Source organism: Nycticebus coucang, chromosome 21 (assembly GCF_027406575.1).
Source record: "Nycticebus coucang isolate mNycCou1 chromosome 21, mNycCou1.pri, whole genome shotgun sequence".
In the NCBI taxonomy this organism is placed as follows: Eukaryota; Metazoa; Chordata; class Mammalia; order Primates; family Lorisidae; genus Nycticebus; species Nycticebus coucang.
In genome coordinates this window covers 45311447-45335930 of record NC_069800.1, presented here as the reverse complement: position 1 = coordinate 45335930, position 24484 = coordinate 45311447, and the positions used below count along the sequence as shown (strand labels likewise).

Here is a 24484-nt window from a genome sequence, read left to right as displayed (position 1 = left end):
CACAAACCCGAGTCCCATACACCTGCAACTGGAACCAAAGTGGAAATGGCACCTTTCAGAAAGTCATAAAATGTTTGCTTCACCACTTTTATTTTATTACCGCAGCCATGCTGATTTTAGAGTAAAACCAAAAGAATAAAGAACCTGGCTAACATGCTGGAATAAAGCGGTTGCCACACAAGGGTCTTCACCCCAGCTTGGCCATTCCCTCTGAGGCTTCCGTCTGTGAAATGGGGATGGTGACACTTGCCAGGAGACGGGAAACCAGCCAGCAGGAAGCTGTCAGCGGTGAGAAGAGCAGGCCTTGAGGACAGGGTGGGAGGAAACCACAGGAGCAGCGGGTGTGGCAGCGCGGGTGGGGCAGGAGAGCTGCTGAATTGGCCTTTGGCTGGAACCTGGAGGAGGAAGAGCTGGCTGGGAAAAGGCTGGGGGTGGGGGAAGCTGGGAACTTTAATTTCTGCATCTGTGAAGTAGGATGCATTTATTCAGTCAATGAACATCGATGGAGCCCTCTCTGCAGCCACCCTACGGACAGCTATCTCGGTGTCAGGGAGCTGAGAGGAGACTGTGGGCCTCAGGAAGGCTTCCTGGCAGAAGCGGCTGAAGCTGGGGAGAAGGGAGGGCTGAATGTCAGGTTGGGGCAGGGGCTGTGGTTCCAGGAGCAGGGACGGGCATGTGCAGAGAGAGGAATAGAAGTGGAGCTTTTGGGAACGTGTAAGGCACATTCCTCCCTGCCTCCCTGGCTTGTTTCCTAGTCCCTGCCTGCATCTGTCATGGACTGTGAGTCCCTTCTGCTCTGGGGCCAGGACAGAATGCTGAAGTGCAAGTGGTCTTCCTCCTGATTGCCCTGGTCCACCTTGCCCTTGGCTAAAGATCTGAGTGTCAGGGAATTTTTGTCTTTACTCTGAAGGTCCCCTGAGTGCTCCTCAAGGAAAGGCCCTGAGTCCATGGGTCACCATAGTCTGGAGCTCTGCTCTGGTCTCTAGGGAGGCAAGAAATGGGGCCCAAGAAACTGGAAATAAAGCTTCCCTGCAGCTGCAGTTCCCAGGGCTCTGGTCCCAGCACCAAAAGATGGGAAAGGACCCATCAGACAAGGCCCTCAAAGAAACCCCACGTTTCAGGTGGCCGTCACGGACTCGAACATGCAGACTGGGGCTGTGCAGCTGATCCCCTGACCACCTTCCCTGAGCCTCCTCCTGAGGAGACAGGGAACCACGCCAAGGAACTGGGGGATCTCCCTGCTGCTGGAGCCCTGTCCCTGTACGGACACTGAATTCTCAGCAAAAGTGGGTACAAAATGACTTGAAAGCCATAAAGAGCATTATGTGGGAAACGTGGTGGGTGATTTATAAGGTTGGATGGCTGGACAGACAAATGGAAGGAAGAAAGCATCAAAGTGGGATGGAAAACTGGGTCGACAGAGGAGGGGAGGATGGAAGACGTTGCACTGGAGGAGGCTGGAGGAACGAGGGAATGGGGGGAGCTAGATGTATAAAGCAGCAAATCAGTGGGCCAGCAGGTGAGTGGCGGGTAGGTAAACAAGTGAATGAATGAACAGTGCGTAAATGAGTAAATGATCAGGGCTGAGTTAATGAACTCCTAGCTCTTTGTCACCTCCCTTAGGTTCAAGGAACCGGCAGGAGGGGAAGAAGGAGGGAGAGTAGCCTGTGTCTGGGGGAGTGAGCCGCACTTTTAAGCTTCTTGTAGGAAGAACTACCTCTTGACTTCCTGGAGAGCTTGGAGAAGTGAGTGTTCCGGGCAACATTCCTCAGCCCCCGCTCTGAGCTCTGTCCCAGCCCTGGAGTATCGGCCAGGCAGGTTGGTTGGGGCACAGTGGAGTGACTCAGCCCTGCTGCCCCGCAACCTGGCGGCCCGCCAGCACTTGCCTGGGAGCCGGCTGAACCTCTGGCTGTCCTGGAGACTCAGTCTACGCCCCTCGGATCCAGAAAACCTCGGGGGGCTCACACATGCTGTGTGCTCAGCTGCTTTTTCCTGCTCTCTCCCTGCCAAGCAGCTCCCACCCCTACCAGAGCTGTCCTGAACGCTGCACCAGCAGAGGCAGGGAGAAAACGCCAGACAAGGCCAGGGAGAGACCGCAGCCCAGGAGCTTGTTACCAAAAGGGTTTATTCGGTGCCAGTCCTGAAACTCCCAGGAAAAGCTCCTCAGTCACAACAAAGCACGTGCGGAGAAAGTGTGTGTGTGTAAGAGCACACGCGTGCGTGTGAAAAAGTATGTGAGTGTGTGAGAGGGTCAGAGTGACAGAGAATGTGTGTGACTTAGTATGAATGTGAGAGTGTGAGAGTCTGTGTGAGTGCCTGCGTACTTGACTGTGTGTGTAAGAGTACGTGTGTAAGAGTGTCTGTATCTGTGTGTGAGAGACTCTGAGTGTATATGGGAAAGGGGTGTGTGTGTGAGAAAGCATGAGTGTGCGTGTAAGTGTGAGAGTGTGCCGGAAGAGTGTGCATAAATGCGGGTGTGCATGTGAGTATGAGAGAGAATGCGTGTGCGCGTCTGCTGGGGGATGCACCATGGGGTAAAGGGCTGGGGAAAGAGGTACTTATACAGTGGCGCCACATTTTTGTAGGACGACTTGCCAGGATTCACAAAATGTAAATATGTATATTTTCTACTCAGAAATTTCTCCTTTCAGAATATATCTTCTACATTCAAGTTTAGGAGTGTCTTTTGCAGCCTGTTGAGAAGAACAGAAACCTCACGCAGCCGAGGCAGTGGGCTCAGATCCCACAGGGGCTTTCCACACCTGACGAGGAGCTGGGCTGTAGCGGGGCCAGCAGGGAGCCACGGAGGACTTTGAGCAGGGGAGGGACGTATTCCAATTTGTGCCTTGGATGGATCATCCTATCAGGCCAGAAAGAGCAGAGAGTGAAGGCCGAGAGACACGCTAATAATTCAGGCTCTGTTCTCTCTCCTTTGATTTTTTTTGCAGTTTTTGGCTCAGGCTGGGTTGGAACCCACCACCTCCGGCATATGGGACCGGCGCCCTACTCCTTTGAGCCACAGGTGCCACCTCCTTTGATGTTTTTAAAGCCTTGCAGTGGCTGGCAGGGTGTGGAGTGAGGGAGAAAAGGGGGGTCAGAGATACCTAGGTGGCACCCAGGAGGGCATGACCCCTCCTCCACCCCATCATCCCTGCTGCCTCCCTCCACCCACTCCCAGAGCCACAACGGGGAGAATTGGCACAGTGGATTGGGACCTGGTTCGAAGTCCAGCTCCACCAGTGTGACCGTGAGCATGCTACCTGACTGCTCTGTGCCTTGATTTCCCCATCAAAGACCCTGCCTCATTGGATTCTTGGGAGGGTTAAAATAAACAACATTGTGGGCAAGGCTCGTAGAAAAGGACCTGACACACGTCCGAAGTGCTCATAACATGTGAGCTCTTCCTACCATAATTCGGCAGAGGGTAGACAATCTGTAGCTTTTTATCAAATGAATATTTCTTATTAAAATCAACCCGAAGTCTAATTGAGGAGAGAGTCTGAAATCAGAGAATGAAGTTCAGAGCAAGGTCTCCCCTTGAATGGGTGGTGATGAGGGTTGGGCGTCCTGGAGAGGGCGAGGACAGCCTGGGTCCCATGGCTGGTTGAATTCGGGGACTTGGTTGGGCCCAGCAGGTTTGCCAGAGGCCCCGGAGCACAGAAAGCCCCTCACTTCTTTAATATGGACCTCCACCCACTGGCCCCGTCCTGTCCTAGGGCCTCTCTGAATCCAGTTGGCCAGCTTCTCCCCATGAGCCTGCTCCTCCTGTCTCCTCCCTGGGGGGCCTGGGAGGTGTCCTGAGAGGCTTCCAGATGTCTGCCTGCAGAGCACATGGGTTGGGGGTTCCAGGGAGGCACTGCAGTCACCAGAGTCCTCTTCCCTCCCTGGACAGTCTCTCCCATCCATTTTGGCCACAACCACAGCCCAGATGATGCAGGAAAAGCCAAGCTAGAAAAAAGGGAAGATTGGGTCTGACATTGGCATCAAAAAGTAAGAAAGAGACAGATAAGTGACAGGGTGGGAAGGGCCCTAGATAAATGGGACAGGGTTCTTGTACAGCTTGTGAAAGGGATAGGCCCTGGTACCTACTAAGCCCCCAGTGAATGTCGCCCCAGTGACGTGATATTGCTATTATCACGTCACTCCTTCAAGTATGTATGGAGGCCCCGTGGTGTGCCAGGTGGTGCTTTGGGGCTTTAGATACACCCCTGATCTCGCAGCATGTTAAAGGTGGTGATGCTATGGTGAAAGGAAAGCAGAGCAGAGCAGAGCAAAGGGCATGGTGTGTGTGGTGGGGAGGGGAGATAACAATACCAAATAGGGCAGCCAGGGCTGTGGTTATGGAGCCAGCCACATACACCGAGGGTGGCGGGTTCGAATCTGACCCAAGCCAGATAAACAACAAATACAACTGCAACAAAAAATAGGCAGGTGTTGTGGTGGGCACCTGTACTCCCAGCTACTTGGGAGGCTGAGGCAAGAGAATCACTTAAGCCCAAGAGTTGGAGGTTGCTGGGAGCTGTGATGCCATGGCACTCTACCAAGGGCGACACTCGGGAGGCTGAGGCAAGAGAATCGCGTAAGACCAAGAGTTAGAGGTTGCTGTGAGCCGTGTGACGTCATGGCACTCTACCCAAGTATGGTACAGTGAGACTCTGTCTCTCAAAAAAAAAAAAAAAAAAACATAGGGCAGCCAGGAAAGCCTTGCTGAAAAAGCTACACTAGAGCAAATGCTTGGAGGTGAGGGAGGGAACAGCACAGCAAAAGGTAAGGTCTTAGAGGATAGGGGGGTCCTCATGGCAGAGGGGGCTGATCCTCTAAAAGGGCCAAAGTAAGTCTCATATATGATGAGGAAGAGGTTCTTCAGTACGGCAAGGGGCATAGCTCCAACATGAGGGGGCAGCTGCCCTCCCACAGAGCAGCTTCGGCAGCCTCCCTGCAGCCCCCACCCCTGGAAGGAGCTCACCTGGCAGAGCCGGCTCACCCGCAGAGCTGCTCTTCCTCTGGGCTGGGCTGGGCCCCCTTCCAGTGAACCTTGCCTGGGCCTTTGCTCCAGGGCTCCCAATCCAAACATAAGTCTGAGTCATTTCCCTCTGAATCTGTGGAGATACAGACCAGGTCTCATGGGTGGCACATCCCGTCTCCTACCCTGAGCCAGGAGTGCCTACCCCATCTGGGTACCTACCCACCCCTGAACCCTTGTCTGAGGCCAGTGGGCCGAGGCAGAATTATATGGGCCACTGAGACCTCAAGACGACTTCAGGGCCTTCAGGGGTGACCAGAGAACAAGAAAGAAGGTTATCCTGTGATTTGGAAAGTTGTCATATCCAACTACTAGAGAGGAGGACCCCAGAGTGAGCAAATAACATACTATTTCCATCATGGGCCAGGAGGAGGCACTGAAGACTGCCAATAGTTCATTCACTAAGCATATCTGAGTCTGGGCAGCGCCTGTAGCTCAGTCGGTAAGGCGCCAGCCCCATACACCGAGGGTGGCGGGTTCGAACCCAGCCCCAGCCAAACTGCAACAGAAAATAGCCGGGCGTTGTGGCGGGTGCCTGTAGTCCCAGCTACTCGGGAGACTGAGGCAAGAGAATCACCTAAGCCAGGAGTTGGAGGTTGCTGTGAGCTGTGATGCTATAGCACTCTACTGAGGGTGACAAAGTGAAACTCTGTCTCAAAAAAAAAAAAAAAAGAATATCTGGCTCAAGTGGCTAAGGCACCAGTCACATACACCTGAGCTGGCGGGTTCGAATCCAGCCCGGGCCCACCAAACAACTATGGCTGCAACCAAAAAATTGCTGGGCGTTGTGGCAGGCGCCTGTAGTCCCACCTACTTGGGAGGAGGAGGCAGGAGAATTGCTTGAGCCCAGAAAAAAAAAAAAAAAAAAGAATATCTGAGTATGTAGATACAATGATTTCGGCCGCAGCACTGTTTTGTGCTGGCACACACACACACACACACACACACACACACACGAACAGCTGGAAACTGTGTCCATCATGAGAGGTCTAGTTGACTAAAGTGTGGCATACTTACTACATGGAGACTTAGTCTATCCATCTGATGGCTTGTCATGAAGCTGTTACAGTAATTGCATTATATCCATCCATATCTTTTATGTGTATATGTGAAACAGGGTCTTGCTGACGCTCAGGCTAGAGTGCAGTGGTGTCATTATAGCTTACAGCAACCTCAAACTCCTGGGCTCAAGAGATCCTCTTGCCTCAGCTTCCAAAGTAGCTAAGGTGCACACAATTATGCCCAGCTAATTTTTTGTATTTTATGTAAAGATGGGGTCTCGCTATGTTGCTCAGGCTGGTCTTGAACTCCTGGTCTCAAGCGATCCCCTCACCATGGCCTCCCAAAGTGCTCGGATTCAAATGTGAGCCACCAGGCACAGCCTATAACTATGTCTTTTGAGTTTCAGGATACACAGTATATATTAGAAGCAAGTTGCAGAGAAATGTAAAAGATAGAATCTTTTTAAAAAACAAAACCACCTGGGTACCTGTAATCCTGGCACTCTGGGAGGCCAAGGCAGGTGGATTGCTTGAGCTCAGGAGTTCGAGACCAACCTGAGCAAGAGTGAGAGCCTATCTCTACTAAAAATAGAAAATTAGCTGGATGTTGTGGTGGTTGCAGGTGCCTATAGTCCCAGCTACTCGGGAGGCTGAGGCAAGAGGATAGCTCGAACCCAGGAATTTGAGGTTGCTGTGAGCTATGACATCATAGCACTCTATGCAGGATGACAGAGGAAGACTCTGTCTCAAAAAACATAAACAAATATTGATCCTCCCCCACCAATATTTTTTAAAACCTACATGTCCTTAAGCTTGTACATGAGTTTGCTAATATGGCTTAACTGGGGAAGGCAAGGTGAGAGAAGGAAGTGGATGGAGAAGATTTTCTTACTAAATTCTTGTTTCACTGGTTGCAGAGAAGTAAAGAAGGCTGAATAGAACCCTTGTGTTGCAGAGCCAGAGGAGAAGATCAAAAGCCTGAGTCTCATCCTCTCCATCTGTGCAATGGGCATAATAACAACATCTTCTGTGATGAGCGTTAACTGAAGTAAGACAAACCTCAACAGGGGGCCTAGCACAGGTGTCAACAATGTCGGCAGTTAGTGTGACTTAAAACATGAGTTTGCTGGCTCGGTGCTTGTGGCTCAAGTGGCTAAGGTGCCAGCCACATACACCTGAGCTGGTGGGTTCGAATCCAGCCCGCGCCTGCCAAACAATGATGGCTGCAACCAAAAAATAGCTGGGCGTTGTGGCGGGCACCTGTGGTCCCAGCTACTTGGGAGGCTGAGGCAGGAGAATCGCTTGAGCCCAGGAGTTGGAGGTTGCTGTGAGCTGTGATGCCACAGCACTGTACCCAGGGCGACAGCTTGAGGCTCTGTCTCAAAAAAAAAAACCCCGTGACTTTGCTGCCTTGAAGGGATTGTTCTCCACTAGAGAGCTTGATTATTTTTTGAACATATACTATGTGCTAGGTGTTTTTAATTCATTTTCTCACTTAATCCCTTTAACACGTTCCCAAAGGCAGTTATTAGTATTTTTCATATTTTACAGATGGGGAAAGCTCAGATAGGTGCAGTGACTTGTCTGCTGGGCTCACAGCCAAGGAGTGGTGGTCCTGGACTCAAACTTGGCCTCCCTGGGCCGCATTTCCATTGGGTGCATTTATTTGGAGGAATCCGAAGGCATTTGAGTTGAGGATTGTGCTCCAAGGCACAGCGCGAGGAGTCGGCAGGACCTTCAACAGGCACGGCCTGTGGTGCCATTCGCTGGTTCAGCCCCAAGTCCGTCCCTTTGGACTTTACCTCCTTCCTTCTGCAAACTCCTTTCGAATTGCAAAAGGAAACACACTTGCAACAGGCCTTGAAGGGCCTGCGTGGCTCCATCCTCTCTCCATGTCACGGCCAGGGTAGCACTGGCCCCACTGGCCAGCTTCCCGGTTGAGTGACCCTTTATTTCTTTGCCTCATGCCAGTCTCAGCAGGCAGCTCCTTTCTCCTCCTCACCTGCTCCTCCATGGTCTATACTCTTCTTTCCGGGTCCCAGAATGGCACTGCTGGGCCAGGTAGGAGTAGATAGGGAGGAAGAGGAGGAGGTGGCAGGGCTACTCCTGCCAGCTTTTCATACTGAATTCCAGGCCAAACTGATTCTAGTCAAGGGATCCGTAGCGGAATGGAAAACCACCAGCCTGCATGTCCAGAGCCCCCAGGGCCTCAAACCCTGGCAGGTCAGACCCTGAGTTTGGGCCAGTTCCCAGCCCAAGGGCAAAATACACAAAATAATTCTGAGAGTTCTAAGAACACAGGGACCCTGGGAGGGGCAGCACACTCCACTTTAAGGACAGTTTCTCCTAATTACAAAATTAACAAGGAACTTATTTCAAAATGCCACAGGACCTGTCAGCAAGTAAACAGCCTCTCGGCAGAAAGTCTAAGGAAGGGTTAGAGTCGGGGTAGTTTGTGGATGGTTCTAGAGCAGGGCCTCCAAGGGGGATGAAGGCCGGAGGCCAGTGCTCAGGCCTTAGTGGTGGGTAAATTGTCCCTCCACGCTGGAGAAGCCATGTAAGGCTATTCTTGCACGTCCTCCCACACTGACAAAAGCTACATTGGCTGGGTTATTTTCTCAGCCTGCAGACACCTGCCGTGTTGTGTGTGTGCCTGGGTGGTGTGCCCTGCCCTAGGCACCTGACGTGCGTGGACCCCACAGAGGCCCTTCCGCAACCCCAAAGGTGTTAGTATCTCCATTTCGTAGGTGAGAAAACTAAGGCTCAGAGAGGATGTGCCCAGAGCCACATAGATGGCAGTGGAAGAGCCAGGATTTGGAAGCAGACAGCAGGCTCTCATTAAGGACTTCATAGGTATATTTCCTCTCCAAGCCTCAGTTTCCTCGATTGTAGTATAAGAATTACTTCACCGGGTTATTTCCAGGACTGTATGTGTTACAGATGTGCAAACCTACCATTTTGCAGTCAAACTTAGGGACTCACTCTTGAACCCTAGATTAAGAAACCCTAAGATAAGGCACACGAAATGTTTAGCACGAGACCATGCAGAGTTTTCAAAATAGGTTAGCTGCTATTATGATGTACTCAGAGGTAAGGCTGAGATGGGAACCGAGTCTTCCAGAGCCCAGAATGACCTTTATAGCCAGTATATAAACAAGTCTTCTGAGTGAGTCCCACCAGCTGTGGGACCCAGTGCCAGAATTGTGCCCCTCAGGAAGGATTGTGGTCCACCCTGGAAATATGAGGAAAATATACTTGAAACATTTTCTGGAAACGAGGACTTCTTAGGTTCGTGCCAGGAGCTCCCAATCATTACACAATACCAGCCCCTACATTTGAGACGTTGGGGCCAGCAGGGGTGGGAGGACTGCTCGCTCTGCCTCCGTGACATCTGACCAGACCTGGCTGCGTGCTCAGCACTCTCCCTGCCTATCTGGCCAAAGATCACGGGGCAGAGGAGCAGGAGGTGGGAGGTTAAAGGGGCCCTAGGAAGAGGGCCCTCAGGGAAAGGGACAGCAGAGGAACAGAAGAATCATTCCTGCCACGTGGCCAGACCATAACCTGGCCCAACTGCCCCAACTGCCCTCAAGGCTGGCCAGCTTTGTCCTCTTTGCTCCTGATGACATGCTCAGGTCAGGATGAATGTCAGTGCTTTCATGATCCTATGTCTCCGAGAAGCCAGATCCTCTCTGATGTACTATGGTCCAGAAACAGTATTGTCTCTGGGTACCTGAAAAACACCCAAGGCTGTTGTACTCCATTACCCATGTTGTTTCCTCCACAAAAGCACCCGGCCAAGGGGGTGAGTGGGGCTGAAATCCAGCCCAGGATCTGTTCATGAAGCTGCATTCACAGGAAGGGGCATTTTTTCTAATTCATCTGCCTAAAAGGGCCACCTCTTTCCACTCTGTACAAAAGATCGTATGTGTTGCAGACGTACAAACATAACCATTTTGCAGTCAACCTTAGGGACTCGCTCTTGAACTCTAGATTAAGAAACCCTAAATAAGCTGGGGGTGGTGGCTCACACTTGTAATTCTAGCATTCTGGGAGGACAAGGCAAGCCCTTGAGGTCAGGAGTTTGAGACAAGCCTGATCAAGAGCAAGACCCCATTATCTACTAAAAATAGAAAAATTCACCAGGTGTTGTGGTGGGCACCTGTAGTCTCAGCTACTTGGGAGGCTGAGGCAGGAGGATAGCTTGAGCCTAAGAGTTTGAAGTTGTAGTAAGCTATGAGGATGAGACTGCACTGTAGCTGGGGTGACAGAGTTAAGATAGTTCTTAAAAAAATAAATAAAGGGCCGGGCACGGTGGCTCAGCCTGTAATCCCAGCACTTGGGAGGCTGAAGTGGGCGAATTGCCTGAGCTCACAGGTCCATGACCAGCCTGAGCCAGAGTGAGACGTCATCTCTAAAAACAGCCAGGAGTTGTGGCAGGTCCCTGTAGTCCCAGCTACTTGGGAGGCTGAGACAAGAGAATTGCTTGAGCCCAAGAGTCTGAGGTTGCTGTGAGCTATGATGCCACAGCACTCTACCAAGGGTGACAAGGTGAGACTCTGTCCCCCAAAAAACAAGAACAAAAACTAACAGACCAAACCAGAAAGAAAAGAAACCCTGAACAACCAACCCCACTCTTTACCCTGAACAGCGGTTCTCAATCTGTAGGTCACGACCCCTTTATAACAATGAAAATACATCCTGCATATTAGATATTTACATTACAATTCATAACAGTAGCAAAATTAGTTATGAAGTAGCAAGGAAAATAATTTTATGGCTGGGGGTCACCACAACATGAGGAACAATGAGTATTAAAGGGTCGCGGCATCAGGAAGGTTGAGAACCACTGTGCTTAAGAAGTCCCTGCTTATATCTGAGGCAGCATTTAAAATACCCCGAACAAAACCCCCTTTTCCACAATTTAATCAGGACACCCAGCATACAGAGACCCGACCCAGCTCAAGGGTTAGGGCCCAGCCTGAACAGGTAAGAAGCTCACCTTGCCTAAGTAAGAAGCGTAGCCAGACGATCAGCAAGAATAACAGCAAACCCACAGGGAGGCACAGCCAGGAAACCAGGAAAGAAAAGGTGAGGTCGTTTACCAGCGGCACCAAAGGGTACTTCATGGTGCACGTGTGGCTAAGCCAGGCCAGCCTGCACCAGGCCAGCAGGGCTGCCCCTAAGGATCTAGTAGGCTGGGCCATGCTGTACTCTCAGCCCAATTGTGACTGAGCTGTGATGCAACAAGAAACTCACACAGTGTCTTTCTGGCAGAGCCTGCAGGGGAGACCTTGAAAGACAGCTGTGTGTTTGGATGAGTGGGTGGGACGCAGGTAATGAGACAGTTTGGCTGAGAATAAAAACCTTAGGCTTCCAGGCAGGCAGGCCTGGGTTTAAATACTGCCTCAGCAGCTATTAGGTTCACTTTCCTGAGCCTCTTTCTTCTAAGATAAAAATAATTCTGTCAGGTAGAAAAATAGATGGGGCTGGGCACGATGGCTCACGTCCGTAATCCTAGCATTCTGGGAAGCTGAGGCAGGATTGCTTGAGCTCAGGAGTTCGAGACCAGGGCGGTGCCTGTGGCTCAGTGGGTAGGGCGCTGGCCCCATATACCAAGGGTGGCGGGTTTGAACCCGGCCCTGGCCAAACTGCAACAAAAAATAGCCAGGCATTGTGGCGGGCACCTGTAGTCCCAGCTACTTGGGAGACTGAGGCAAGAAGATCGCCTAAGTCCAAGAGTTGAAGGTTGCTATGAGCTGTGATGCCACGGCACTCTACCAAGGGCAACATAGTGAGAGTTTGTCTCAAGAAAAAGAAAAAAGAGCAAGAGAGATCCCATCTCTACTAAAAATAGAAAAATCAGCTAGCTGTTGTGGCAGGCTTCTATAGTCCCAGCTATGTGGGAGGCTGAGGCAGGAGGATCACTTACGCCCAGGAGTTTGAGGTTGCTGTGAACTAGGCTGATGCCATGACACTCTAGCTGGGCAGCAGAGTGTGAGACTCTGTGTCAAAAAAAAAAAAAAAAAAAAAAGAAAGTTCCCATCTGGAAGCTTCTGTACCTCTCCTTATTCGAGTTTTCAGTGACAGACTTATAAAGGTGAAACTTGTTCCTTTTTCTTAGTGGGCAGAACATTCCCAAATGCCATTCTTATCTTCTCCCACCTCATCTCTGTCTTCACCTGTTAGTTAAGACTTTACTAAACCTTAACAGCAGGAAAGTAGCTCTGGGCCCCTGATAGATGCTGGGGGGCCCACTCCTTGGCCATCTGCCTCAGTTACCACCAGCAGGTGGGTGGGAAAGTGGAACATGACAATCCCTAGACCCCCGATCCACTCAGTCAGACCTGTGGGGGCCAGGGTGAGGCTCAGGGCTTAACACACTGATGAGCAACCAGGGTGATTCTGATGCAGACTTGATTTGAAGACCACAGCATCTAAGAGGGAGGGCATTAGGCGGGATCTCTTGCCTTGCACAATGCAAGGGTATTCAGCAAACCCCGTGGGCAAAAGCCTCTTCTACAACTTGAACTTTGCCTTGGAAGTGAGAACATTGTAACCTAAAAGTTTATACCCTCATGTTAATTTGCAATTAAAAAAAGAAAAAAAGACCACAGCATCTGTGGTTGATGAACAGCAGCTGAAAAGTCAGGCAGAACCATTTAGTGGGTAGACCCTAGGAGAGACACGGGAGAGGGACCCCGCATAGGAAGATACCAGTCTTGGGAGAAAGGCCCAGCCATAGAAACAGAGTTCTGAGGGCATACTAGCCCAGATGTGGGGGGCCAGTGTTCTTGTAAGAGGTTTGGGAAAAAGATACAACATGTGCATCCAAGAGAGCCCGTGCCGTGGAAAGGTGCACCAGACGCAGGGCACAGGCACCATCAGGAGTGGGGGGTGGGGCTAGAGGTGACTTCTTGTCATTGGGTCCTAAAGGGGTGGGGTCGGAAAGGACGGAGCATTACAGGTGAGAAAGGCTTGAACACACACTTTCTGGCTATGGACTCTTTCCAGACACCAAACAGAGCCCCTGTGCAGTCAGCTTCCCTAGGCACCAGTCCCTGCTGGAGGGGCCGCGGAGAGCAGGCAAGGCAGGCAAGAACCCACTGCATCATGCTGCGTCCATGCCAGGACAGAGGGCAGCTTTTGGAGAGGCTGTATCATGGTGGTTCTCATCGGTTTCCTCAAGTGGTCCACTCATCCCACCATGTGCTATTGGCCTACGGAAGGGGCAGTGGGACTAGGGGTGACTCCCATATCCCCACTTACCTGACTGCCCAGCCCTGGCAGGGCTCAGATTTTCTGCAGGCAGGGTATGGCCAGCACCTCCTTGTTCTCAGGACAGAGAACCATCCATCCTCTCAGCAATTCCCAGCTCCCAGGTGACCTTCTGTTGGCAGTATTTTCATTATACAAGCTCCTTCCAACATAGAAGGCCAAAAACTATCTTTTAAAATTAAGTGAATTTTGAGTATTTCATGAAGCTCTACAAAATCAGGGTGAAAGGCTATAGATCTAAATTATAGAGGGTTACCAAAGCCAAGCGGACACCCCATGGAAAGGGTAAATTAAGAGCACCACACAGAAGACAAGCCCCAGCCTGTAACCAAAAGCACACACCAAGTTATTAGATAAGAATCTCCTTAAAATTTAATTGACTAAATGTATTACATTCAATATTCCATGGGTTTCTTCTGGGCAAAGGATTGGCATAAATACAAACAAACCTCTGGGCCTTCTTCCCTGACCAACGGAGATAAAACACAGGAGGCAAGGGGACACGGGCACGCCTTCGTATTTACATGTCGCCTTTACTTTACAGTTCAGTGCCAGAAATATTTACAGAAAATACAATAAGAAAAAGATCATGTCTTGGCAACATACTGAAATTCATACAAATTGTATATATGATTTCAAGCAAATAATGATACTGCTGATTTTTAGCCACAACTGCCAAGCCCTTCAGAGGAGAAAGATGTCTTGGTCACTGCAAGAGTTGAGGACTTGGGAAACTTGGTTTGTTTCAACAAGTATTTATTGGGCGCCTACTATATGCAAGGCACTGTGGAATCCCAAATTACACCTTTTCCCTCTCCATTAAAAAAAGAAAAGCATCTATAGAACATGGGTTGATATACTGAGAAAAACACCATAGAGTACATGGCTTCTTGAACTACTGAGAAACCCACTGTTTGATTCCACACTGTACGGATGGATCACCTCTAATCTCTTCATCTCAGGAAGAGGCTGTCTTGGAAATCTTAAAAACAGACCATCTGACTCCAATGATCATTTCACATAAACACATAAATCCTTTTTTGGAAGATAAAACCTGAATGAGTTTTTAAACGCTGAATGGAGAAATACTGGCAGCAGGAGTGTCAAATTACCTCCAATATGCTTCTTACCACATACCACAAAACGTGTTTCTTCCAACAAGGCTGACTCCTACTTTGGGTAAAGTTCCACCTTCCAAAATAAATAAATATTCTTAAAGACCCTGCTTCTCTAAAACTTATTCTGCAAAGCTTGATAAATGCTTCCGCAGCATTATGTAGAAAGTAACCATTTGTGAAGGCTTCTTCCATACAACCTGTAGGCAACTGACATTACTGGCCAAAGGTTTAGGTATTTTGTATTTACATTTTGAGTACAGAGAAGGGGCTGCCCTGAAATACAGGATCTGGAAATGAAGGAAAATGGCACACACACGTGTGTGTTTGTGTGGGGCAGAGGAGGTAATTATTCCTCTTTAATGGCCCCTGGACATGAGGGGGTCTTAGAAAGAAGCCCTGGACAAAAGGTAGAGCCAGCTACACAAGGAAAGAATTAAAAAGATAAAAGCCCTCCTCACTGTCCTTACTGCTCCCAACCACAGAGGAGAAAGGGTCCCTCCTCTAAACTTGGGAGTAGGAAGGTGACTGCTTCTGTCTCTCGGGGAACACTTTCCATTTCCTCTTCACAGAATGCCACACCCATCCACCCACTGGGGTACCTGGGACAAACGCAGCAGCAACTGAACTGTTTAAGTCACAGACAAAAGTGGCTCTGGCTTCCCCCCAAAGGTTTTGAACATACGGTAAATTTATCAAGTGAGCTACTAAGTATTATTAGTAGGTACTAAATATGTTCCTCCAGCATTATTCTACTCAGAGTGATTCACCCAACACAAGCAGTTGGGTGAATTTAGTGACCATGAACTTAAACCCAAACTAGTAAAAGGTCCAAAGTTTTTTACCACACTCCCTTTTTGGGCAGATGTTATTTTGAGCAGAGGGAACAGCACCTGGCAAGGTATACGTAATCCATATTCCACTCGCTTTGCCCACACTGAAGGTTTCATGCCTTCAGGAGCTGCACATTCCCCCTTCCCTGTAAGTCCACAAAGTCTCCCAGATCACAAACTGCATTCAATGTGGTTGTTCACTTATCAAAGTCCTCAGAATTACAGAGTTTCCAGAAATTACAGCTGACTGAAGGAAGCTCACTCCCAACACTCATCCCAAACATTATTCTGACATTAAGACTATGTTAAAGGTAAAGTTTCATCTGAAGAGTCACATGAGGAAGTACATCTACCTCAGTTATTTTTAACCTCTGGAATGGTGTAAGTTGCCTATCACTTTATAGTCTGCTTTGTTCACTCCAACTAGAACAAGGACCCATTTTCCTCTTGCAATGTCAATCTGGAATTACCTTGTAAGTCTTTAAACCTCACCTTATTCCTGCTGAGCTCTTAACACAGTTTTAGGGAAGAACTTGCTCATCTTTACCACACATTCCCCTCCCCCATGCTTCCATTTGGAAATATCAATTTATTGCCCAGCTTAAAAAGAAAATCAATTATTGAATAATATCATACCCTGAATGGAAATTTGAGTCATTGAAGGAGGTGGTTATCTTTACCTGAGCTTAACACAAACATGAAGAAAAAGGTATGGCAAACTTAAAACCAAAAGCCGCTGTGCTCACATTTCTTGCTCATAGATGACAAAATATATACTTCTGGAGTAGAGTTATCTGCACAGGGAATTAGGTCCTATACTATCCCCTGTCCCCTAACTAGACTACCAAAGTATCAAATCAAACATTGTAGCCCTGTCCTACAGAATTTACCGACATCATTGTTCAAGTAGGAAAACAACCCTTATAACTATGATCACTCCTCCTGTTTTCACCATGGAAACAACCCATACAACTATGATCATTCCTCTTTGGACTTCAAGTCACTTATTTTCTTAACATAAAATAATCTTACTAAAGAACAAAACACATGAGAACAGGAGAAACAAGCGGTGTATACTGCAGCACTGTAACAGGAATCCTTATAAAGATGTTCTGGGTCTGGCCACCTCAAAAAGTTTTATCCCTGGCAGAAAAGTAGCAGCGAGGTAACAGAAGTATTTCCAAAACCCTGGCAGGGATTTGCTGTGTCTTCAGCCGGCGAGGTCCAAAAACACATGACAACAGCCATTTCTAACAGTAGCCACCCAAGGAGGTGGTCACTAACAGTTGATGAAACATTATGAATGGAATCCAGTAAGCTCTCTGGGAGAGATCAGAATATTGTTGAGAGGCTACTTTCTGAACCCCAAATTAGAATCCTTTATAAACTATTGCAGTCTGCTGCTTGGTCCTGAAATAAGAGACAGTAGATTTAACCAAATAATTTTCAACCCCTATTATGAATTTACACTTCTTGATATTCAATCAATGAATCACAAATGTTTAATCCATCATTATGTCACCAGACTGGACAATAATGGAGAGAGTGGAGGTGTCATTACTGTCTTACAACTTCTAACCCCACAAGCTTCACCTGCATCCCCATTAGAACAAGACCATGCCTCCATGTTAGATGTTCCTGGGTCACCCAGAAACTGAGGCCTCACACAGACTCATGCAGTGAGGAGAATGACAACTTTTTGAAATGTGGAGAAAAAATATGAAATATTTTAATATTTTAGACTTCTTATCTGAGCAAAAAACATTTATGTTCTTTTCTTTTGGCCAGTTTGATAGCTGGATGACTTGGACCTACACGTGAGCAGAAGGTTGAGCTTCATTCCTTATCCTTCATGCTATCAACGTGACTCTTTAAATGTCCTGAAAGATTCTGAGTTGAATTTTAATTCTGAATACAACCTCCTAAAAAGTGAGGTATAAAACTATCTTCAACTTCTAATTTGAAAATTTGTTGTTACTACCAATGCATGTGTTTAACTGAGATGCATAAAAGCCTTTCTCCTCAAAAGGCTTGTATTTAACTAAAACTGTCACTTTTAAAATAAAGTTTATGGCTAAAATGTATTATCGTCATTACCGGCAAGAATATGATTGTGCCTGGGAGCCCATTTCACTAGAAAGTCAAAAGTCTTCTATCAAATGGGTTTATAATGTGTTTCTTTCTTCTATTCTGGTGATTAAACAGTAAGCTCTGGGGAGTGATTTGTTTTTATTTTTACAGTGATCACCTATCAAACTGTTTTGCTTTGATACTATAGTCCCCAAACTGGAGTTCCATAGTCCTAGACCAACAGTGGCCTAAGAACTGCAGTTCTTGAGTCCGACCTCCTGGAAAAGTGAAGTATAAAACTCTGGCTCTAACTGCTTGTTCCGATACTTGTTGACAATGTCGGTGATTTTCTGTTTCCGGCGCACGTGTGGTGGACTGTAGGAGTCACTCTCCAGTCTCTTTCTTCTACAAATGTTAATTACAGTCTGCCTCACCAGAAAGCCTTGAAAACAGACAGTTGTAAAATAAACGTTAACAATCAGTCAGTTAGGTGGACTATCAGTATTCAGGTGAACTATTCTCAGCTTACTTAAACTCTTTCATTCAATTTGCATAATTTCCCATCCCCAGAGAGGTAACAGACACAGCACTAAGATAAAACTGTCAGAAGAAACATACACAGACAAGGAAAAAGACAACCAAAATCTAGTCTGACAATCCATCTCTTGCCCTGGATCATAAACAGCTAATACTAAGAGTTTATCAAGTTCTACTTGTACTTAATAGATTAGGGTACTTTAAAATAGAACAAAATATGCTCCCTTCTTAACAAGAGCCATGGCATTTTCTACATGTAGAACTTATTGAGTAACATCATAATTTCTTTATTTTACTTCTTTTTGGGTTTATAAAATGTTAAAGAGGAAAAATCCTTTATCCCTTCATCACACATGAAGACCTTACCAAGAGCACGTCTGCTGACTATCATCCCATCCACAAGAGGGATGACCATATTAAATTTTCCAGTGGCTCCTTGAATTTTTATCCGGAATAATCCAGTATTTAAAGGGTGGATGAATATAACAGGAACTTCTTTTTCAAGAGTCGTAGATCTTAAGAAAAGAAAACTTTTTTAATACCAGACACGCAAGAGTCAAAGTCCCCCAAATGCAGCATACCCATACCAAGGGGACCTGCTGCCAGGCAGTGGTTTGAGAAAAGTGAAGGGGTCAGGCTGCTCAGAATCCTCTTTCTGAAAAACCATGTTGATGCTAACTATAATACTTGCCTGCCTTCTATAACACTAATAATGCCCATTATTGGGGTCAGGCTTTCTAAGCTAACAAAAAGAGAATGAAAAAATATGCTTAGAAAACCACTGGGGACATAGGGTAGAAGGAAAGGCCAGAAAACTGTATTGTGGGGAACTAAGAATCTAGGAACTTTAGATTATGAAACTTTCTTAGTTCCCTCATATAGGGGACAAAAGTGTTTCTGATAATAAGAGTACAGGAAATTCTAGTACAATCAAGGCTGGTATCTTGGAGCAGGAATACAATTTAGGCCCATTATAGGAATCCCTAATAAAATTTTTTTTCCAAAGTGGGAGGAGGCAGTTATATGGGCCATTAGTCTGAGCCAGCTGTAAGTGTCCTCCTCAGTGGGGGTGATAAAGTGCCACAGCTAGATGCTAATGTCAGCAACTGCACTATGGAAGAGTGAGTTACACATCACATGTCAGGGACAGACAACCCATCTAGAGATGCTGTGTTACCTGTGATGCTACATGTTGGCGGGGTGGTGGGGGTGGGGGGTGGGAATTCTGCCATACAGTGAGCTTTCTTTCTATATAAGTAATATTAGCCAAAGCAACACTGAATCTTTCAAGACATTTAAAAAAAGAAATCGATCCTAGAATAATTCTGTCCCCAAAACAAATTCTAAATTTTGCAAAACTACCAATAAAATACTAATTTTACAGTTGAATTGTATTACAACCTGTGACCTAAAAAACATTAAAACAATAGCAAAACAGTCTATGACAGGTAAAGTTCTCATCCAAACTAGTTTTAGAAAAGTCAATTTCATGACAATTGTTCTATAATTTCTTTAGCGAGTCAGTAACATGAAGAAAAAGAAAAAAAAAAAAAGACTACTCTGTAATAACACAGACTGGAGGAATTAATACCAGATGCATGGTCCTGGAGTGAATTCTGGTTTGAACAAACCAATTGTAAAAGGTATTTTAGGGAAAATGGAGAAACTTGAATATGATTATTACTGTGATAATTTATCTTTAGTTGTCTGAAAAGTGTTCTTACTTTTTAGAGATGCATACTGAGGTATTTAGAATGTCAAGATATGTAATTTATTTTAAAACATTTCAGCATAAAAAACTGAAAGTTTTTTTTTTGTTGTTGTAGAGACAGTTTCACTTTATTGCCCTCGGTAGAGTGCCGTGGCGTCACACAGCTCACAGCAACCTCCAACTCCTGGGCTTAGGCAATTCTCCTGCCTCAGAAAAAGCGAAAGTTTTAAGAATGACTTGCCTCTTCTAGAAATTTCTTTAAAATAGCAATGTTAAAATTAACCATTTTTGTGATATTTCAATATCACATTGAATATTTCAGTAATTTAACAAAGCTAGAATAAGTACATCTTATAAGCAATTAGAATCTGATTATGTAATTATAAGGAACTTCAAGTTAAAATACTGATTTTTGAGCGTAGCTGCATGATACAACAGATGAGGTTAGCATTTGAAGTCAAAGGCCTGGATTCAGAAAGCTTTGCCCTGCATTTACTGGATGTGTGATACTGAGGAATAACCTCTACAAGCCTATTTTATCCCACCGGTAAAACAGGAATGTTAACAGTGACTCCTGCGTTGTAACCCAAACACAAGGCAGCAAAAGGCCTTGAACACTATAAAACCTATACAGAATACATTGTGACTATTCTTGGAATCAGATTATTCTCTTTTATCCTTCTGGTATATGGGCAGGTAAAACAGGAATTTTAACAGGATTAATAAAGTTACTATTACATTTTACTTAGAAATATTTTTCAATTAAACAGCTCATATGACTAGGATATTTTAACTATTATTTAACCAGTTTGTTTTCATCAGTGTAACTATATTATTTCTACCTAATATTGCTATCCTATTGCCATGGTATTCATTAATACTTAATTGCCTCTGCTTCTCCATTTTTTGTTTTGCCATAGATAAATGTAAAATAGCAATTACTTATACCATTTAAAAATCCTAACTAAGATGCTCAACATCACTAATCATCAGGGAAATGCAAATCAAAACCATAATAAGGTATCACCTCACACCAGTTAGGATGGCCATTAAAAAAAAAAAAAAAGATAACAAGTGTTGCTGAGAATGTGGAGAAAAGGGAACCCTGTATACTGTTGGTATGAATATAAACTGGTACAGCCATTATGGAAAACAGCGTGGCAGTTTCACAAAAAATGAAAAATGAAACTAACATGTGATCCAGTAGTTCAACTTCAGGGTATATGTCCAGAGGAACTGAAACCAGGATCTCAAAGAGATCTCAGCACTCCCATTTTACTACAGCATTATTCACAATAGCCAAGACATGGAAGCCACCAAAATATCTACTGACAGTTAAATGGGTAAAGAAAATATGGCATATACATACCGTGGAGTATTATTCAGCCTTAAAGAACAAGGAAATCCTGCCATCTGTGACTACGTGGATGAACTTAGAGGACATTATGCTAAGTGAAAAAAGCCAGGCACAAAAAGACAGATTCAACATGCTACCACTTATATGATGAATCTAAAACAGTCAAACTCAGAAGCGGAGAATAGAATGGTAGTTGCCAGGGGCTGGAGGGAGGGGGAAATGAGGTATTAGTTAGAAAGTAAAAACTTTCAAAATGAGTAAGTCCTAGAGATCAACTGCAGCATAATGGCTACAGTTAATAATACTGCACGTACACTGTACTTAAAAATTTGCTATGAGGGTAGATCGTATGTTAAGTGTTATCAAAAAATTCTAATGTTAATAAAAAGTGGGCAGGGGAGAATTTTAGAGGTGATGGATTTATTTTATTTATGGCATAGATTGTGGTGATGGTTTTCACAAGTATATATCAAATATGCACAGCTTTTTGTATGTCAATCCTACCTCAACAGAATGGGCTAAAAAAAAAAATCCTTGTTAATTTGATAACCTTGTGCATTTATGCATAAACTCTTCTTTCTTTGATTCATTTTCTCTATTTATTCCTTATGCCTACAATCCTTTTTTTTTTCTTATAAGACAAAGTCTTATTACGTCACCCTCGGTAGAGTGCCGTGGCATCACAGCTCATAGCAACCTCAAACTCTTGGGCTTAATCAATTCTCTTGCCTCAGCCTCCCAAGTAGCTGGGACTACAGGTGTCCGTCACAATGTCCGGCTAGTTTGCTGTTGGAGTTGTCATTGTTGTTTAGCAGGCCCAAGCTGGTGTATGTGGCTGGCGCCCTAAACACTGTGGTACAGACCCGAGTCCCTACAACCCTTCCGTTTCATGTAATTATTTCTTTAGTAAGCTGCAATCGATATATAAAACATAGACATTCTGATGTATATTAAGCAAATTAAGAAACATATACCTCAGAGAAGTGCTACTATTTGCAGTAGTTTCCACACCAGTACTGATCTCTGCCATCAGATCTGAGAGGGGAAAATTTTCTAGAAGAAAATAATAGCCTTACAATTAATATCTCCCTCATTTTCTCCAAACAAATAATAAGAAATCTAATTTCCTAAACTCTTCACACAAGTTGTCAACAAACACATGGATTCTGCCATCCCAAAATATATAATCCTAACTATTCCCTATAAATTAAAAAATACTCCCTCAAGACATATTTTAGCTCAGAAGACAATTTTTCCACTGACAGGGCATGTGCAGTGGGGGACAAGAGGACGAACTAAGGCATTGAGGCTATGTGGCCTGGTTCCTAACATGCCATGGACCGGTGTTGGTCTGTGGACCAGGAATTAGGGACCGCAGTTTTAGCTAATTTCATCTAAAGCAGAAAGTTCTTCCAGACTATGTTCTATGGTTTTGAAGGCTTGGTTATAAAGTAGTTACCACACTTTCCTACAAACTCTAGGCTGGATGGGATTATGGATAAAATATGCATTTCTAATGCTCTCATGTTGCTAACAAAAATCGTAAGAAACTTATTCATAGCAGAACTCTTTTTTTTTTTTGAGACAGAGTCTCACTATGTTGCCCTGGGTAGAGTGCTGTGGCGTCACAGCAACCTCTAACTCTTGGGCTTAAGCAATTCTCTTCCCTCAGCCTCCCAAGTAGCTGGGACTACAGGCGACCACAATGCCTGGCTATTTTTTTGTTGCAGTTGTCATTGTTGTTTAGCAGGCCAGGTTTGAACCCGCCTACCTCAGTGTATGTGGCTGGTGCCCTACCCACTGAGCTATGGGTGCCGCCATGACAGAACTCTTAAGAACAAATCGATCTTTATACTGAAACTACACAGTTGGACCTGTGGAGAGAGGGTGAGCAATGCCTCCCTTTCCCCTTTTCAGAGGTCCTGGGATGACTATCACCAATTGCAACAAACCACTGACTGTGATATCGATATGAATAACTAAAAGTTCTACATATGCTAATCTCATAAATCTTCACAGCTATGAAAAATGTGCCACAATTTCTTCCATTTAACAAAAGAGTAAGCTAAGGCTTAAAGAAAATGAGTTGTGAAGCTGGATGTAAACCCAGGCCTACTGAACTCCAGAACTAACTCTTGGCCACCACATGCTTCCTACGCTCCCCCTCCCTTTACACTTAGAAAGTTCTTATCAGTCCACTGTCATTTTATTTATGGACAAGTCCTCATACAGTACCTATATCATCATAGCGTTCCACCCAAACTACAGAAACTCTTGTCTCAGGTCCAAGAGGAGGCACGGGGCGACCCTGAGGCAGTTTCTTCATTCTGGAACTGGGACTGAGCTGGGTAAGGAAGAAGAGGGGTTATATGGAAAAGAAGATATGGCTTAATAAAATTACCCAGTCATACATTTATCAAGATGCCCAGGGAAGGAAGTATCAGGTTATAAGAAATCACTAGGAAAAAAAGAGTGAAAGAATGAAATACATTTGCAAAAAAACCTCTTCTTTGGATTTTATCAGGCTTAACCTAGAATGAGAAAAACGAAGGCCTAAAACTGTCAAAGAAAGAAAGGTAAGGAATACTGAACAATAATATTTGCATTAATAAAAAGAAAATGTATATGCAATGTCTTTATTGAGGGTGTAAAAGGAATTGAGTCTATCTCTCTAGTGCCCAGAAAGCAGGATGCTTTCCCTGTTACAGTGACTTCACTACTTTGCCTGGGGATCCTGATATCTAAAATGTTCCATCAAGTTATTCCTAGTTCTCAGACTAAATGTTTTCTACCGCAATCTATGCCTCATTCTTTTTTCTCGTCAACAGAAAGAAAAAACTTTGTTGGGCCTTCACTACCATGTTCAGTGTTCCTGCCACTCATCAGCTTTAAGTTTCACTGTAAAGCGAACAGGACTATGTGGCTCCCCTTTAGCAAACTGGCACTCTGAGCTACACAACTTTTGGGGCATGCAGCTGAGCTAAGTTTGCGCTAAAAGCCCTAAATAAAGATCATGTGTACAGCGGGAAGAATCTCCCATCCAAGTACTAACCAGGCCTGGCCCTGCTTAGCTTCCAAGATCAGTGAAGATCAGGCACATTCAGGTTAGTATGGGAGAGGGAAGAATCTCATATTTGAGGTCAACTTTTAAAGTAAAACTGTTTTTTTAATCACAGAGATACATGTCTTTACCAGATAACATGACATGCAAGTCCTCAGCAAGTCCCCCAGTTTCTCATTTCTACTCTAACATTCACAGAAAATGACTGTGACCAAGAGATTTCTCCCAAACTGTGACAAACTGTGACAGATGTCCAGCCACACTCAGAGTTAGAGGCATCATGCCTTCTACTGCTACTTTGACTTCCAGTTCAGATTTAAAAAGCTCCTGTGATTAAGTTCAGTCTTAATAATGGATAATGTCCCTTTTGCTTAACTCAAAGTAATGAAACTCACAAAATCTCTTTGCCAAATAACATAACAATCATAGGATATCCTACCATAGTCACAGGTTCCACACATACCCAAGGGTCACTGGGAGTCATCTTAAAATTTTGCCCAA

The 24484-nt window shown here is 45.5% G+C and overlaps 2 protein-coding genes across 8 annotated transcripts in view; both read right to left on the bottom strand.

Annotated features, from left to right (window-relative positions):
• Positions 1–73: 73 nt before the first annotated feature.
• Positions 74–11222, bottom strand: ADIG (adipogenin). Of its 3 annotated transcripts, none has more exons than XM_053573884.1 (3): positions 11024–11222; positions 4967–5099; positions 74–279 (listed from the first exon to the last, which is right to left on the bottom strand). In XM_053573884.1, exons 1-2 carry the CDS (start codon positions 11148–11150, stop codon positions 4981–4983), a joined length of 246 nt encoding a protein of 81 aa, XP_053429859.1. In that variant the 5' UTR covers positions 11151–11222; the 3' UTR covers positions 74–279; positions 4967–4980. The 3 variants fall into 3 exon arrangements, with proteins under 3 accessions (XP_053429859.1, XP_053429857.1, XP_053429858.1); XM_053573882.1 differs by having other exon boundaries at positions 74–395; positions 11024–11216; XM_053573883.1 differs by lacking the exon at positions 74–279 and adding an exon at positions 3625–3948 and having other exon boundaries at positions 11024–11221.
• A 2426-nt stretch (positions 11223–13648) lies between these two features.
• RALGAPB (Ral GTPase activating protein non-catalytic subunit beta) overlaps positions 13649–24484 on the bottom strand; it is a 117313-nt gene continuing 106477 nt past the window's right edge. For all 5 annotated transcript variants that reach the window (XM_053573877.1, XM_053573878.1, XM_053573879.1 and 2 more), the window contains 4 exons: positions 23158–23266; positions 21897–21975; positions 18221–18369; positions 13649–17759 (listed from right to left, as the gene is read on the bottom strand). In XM_053573877.1, the coding sequence (XP_053429852.1) occupies positions 17566–17759; positions 18221–18369; positions 21897–21975; positions 23158–23266 (531 nt within the window). In that variant the 3' untranslated portion in view covers positions 13649–17565. The remainder of the gene's footprint in view (positions 17760–18220; positions 18370–21896; positions 21976–23157; positions 23267–24484) is intronic.

Excerpts from the sequence above, each read along its gene's own strand:
- ADIG (XM_053573884.1), bottom strand. The coding sequence starts at position 11,150 with ATGAAGTACCCTTTGGTGCCGCTGGTAAACGACCTCACCTTTTCTTTC. Across the intron at positions 5,100-11,023 it reads ACGCTTCTTACTTAGGCAAG|ATTCAGAGGGAAATGACTCA; the intron begins GTGAGCTTCTTA and ends GTATCTCCACAG.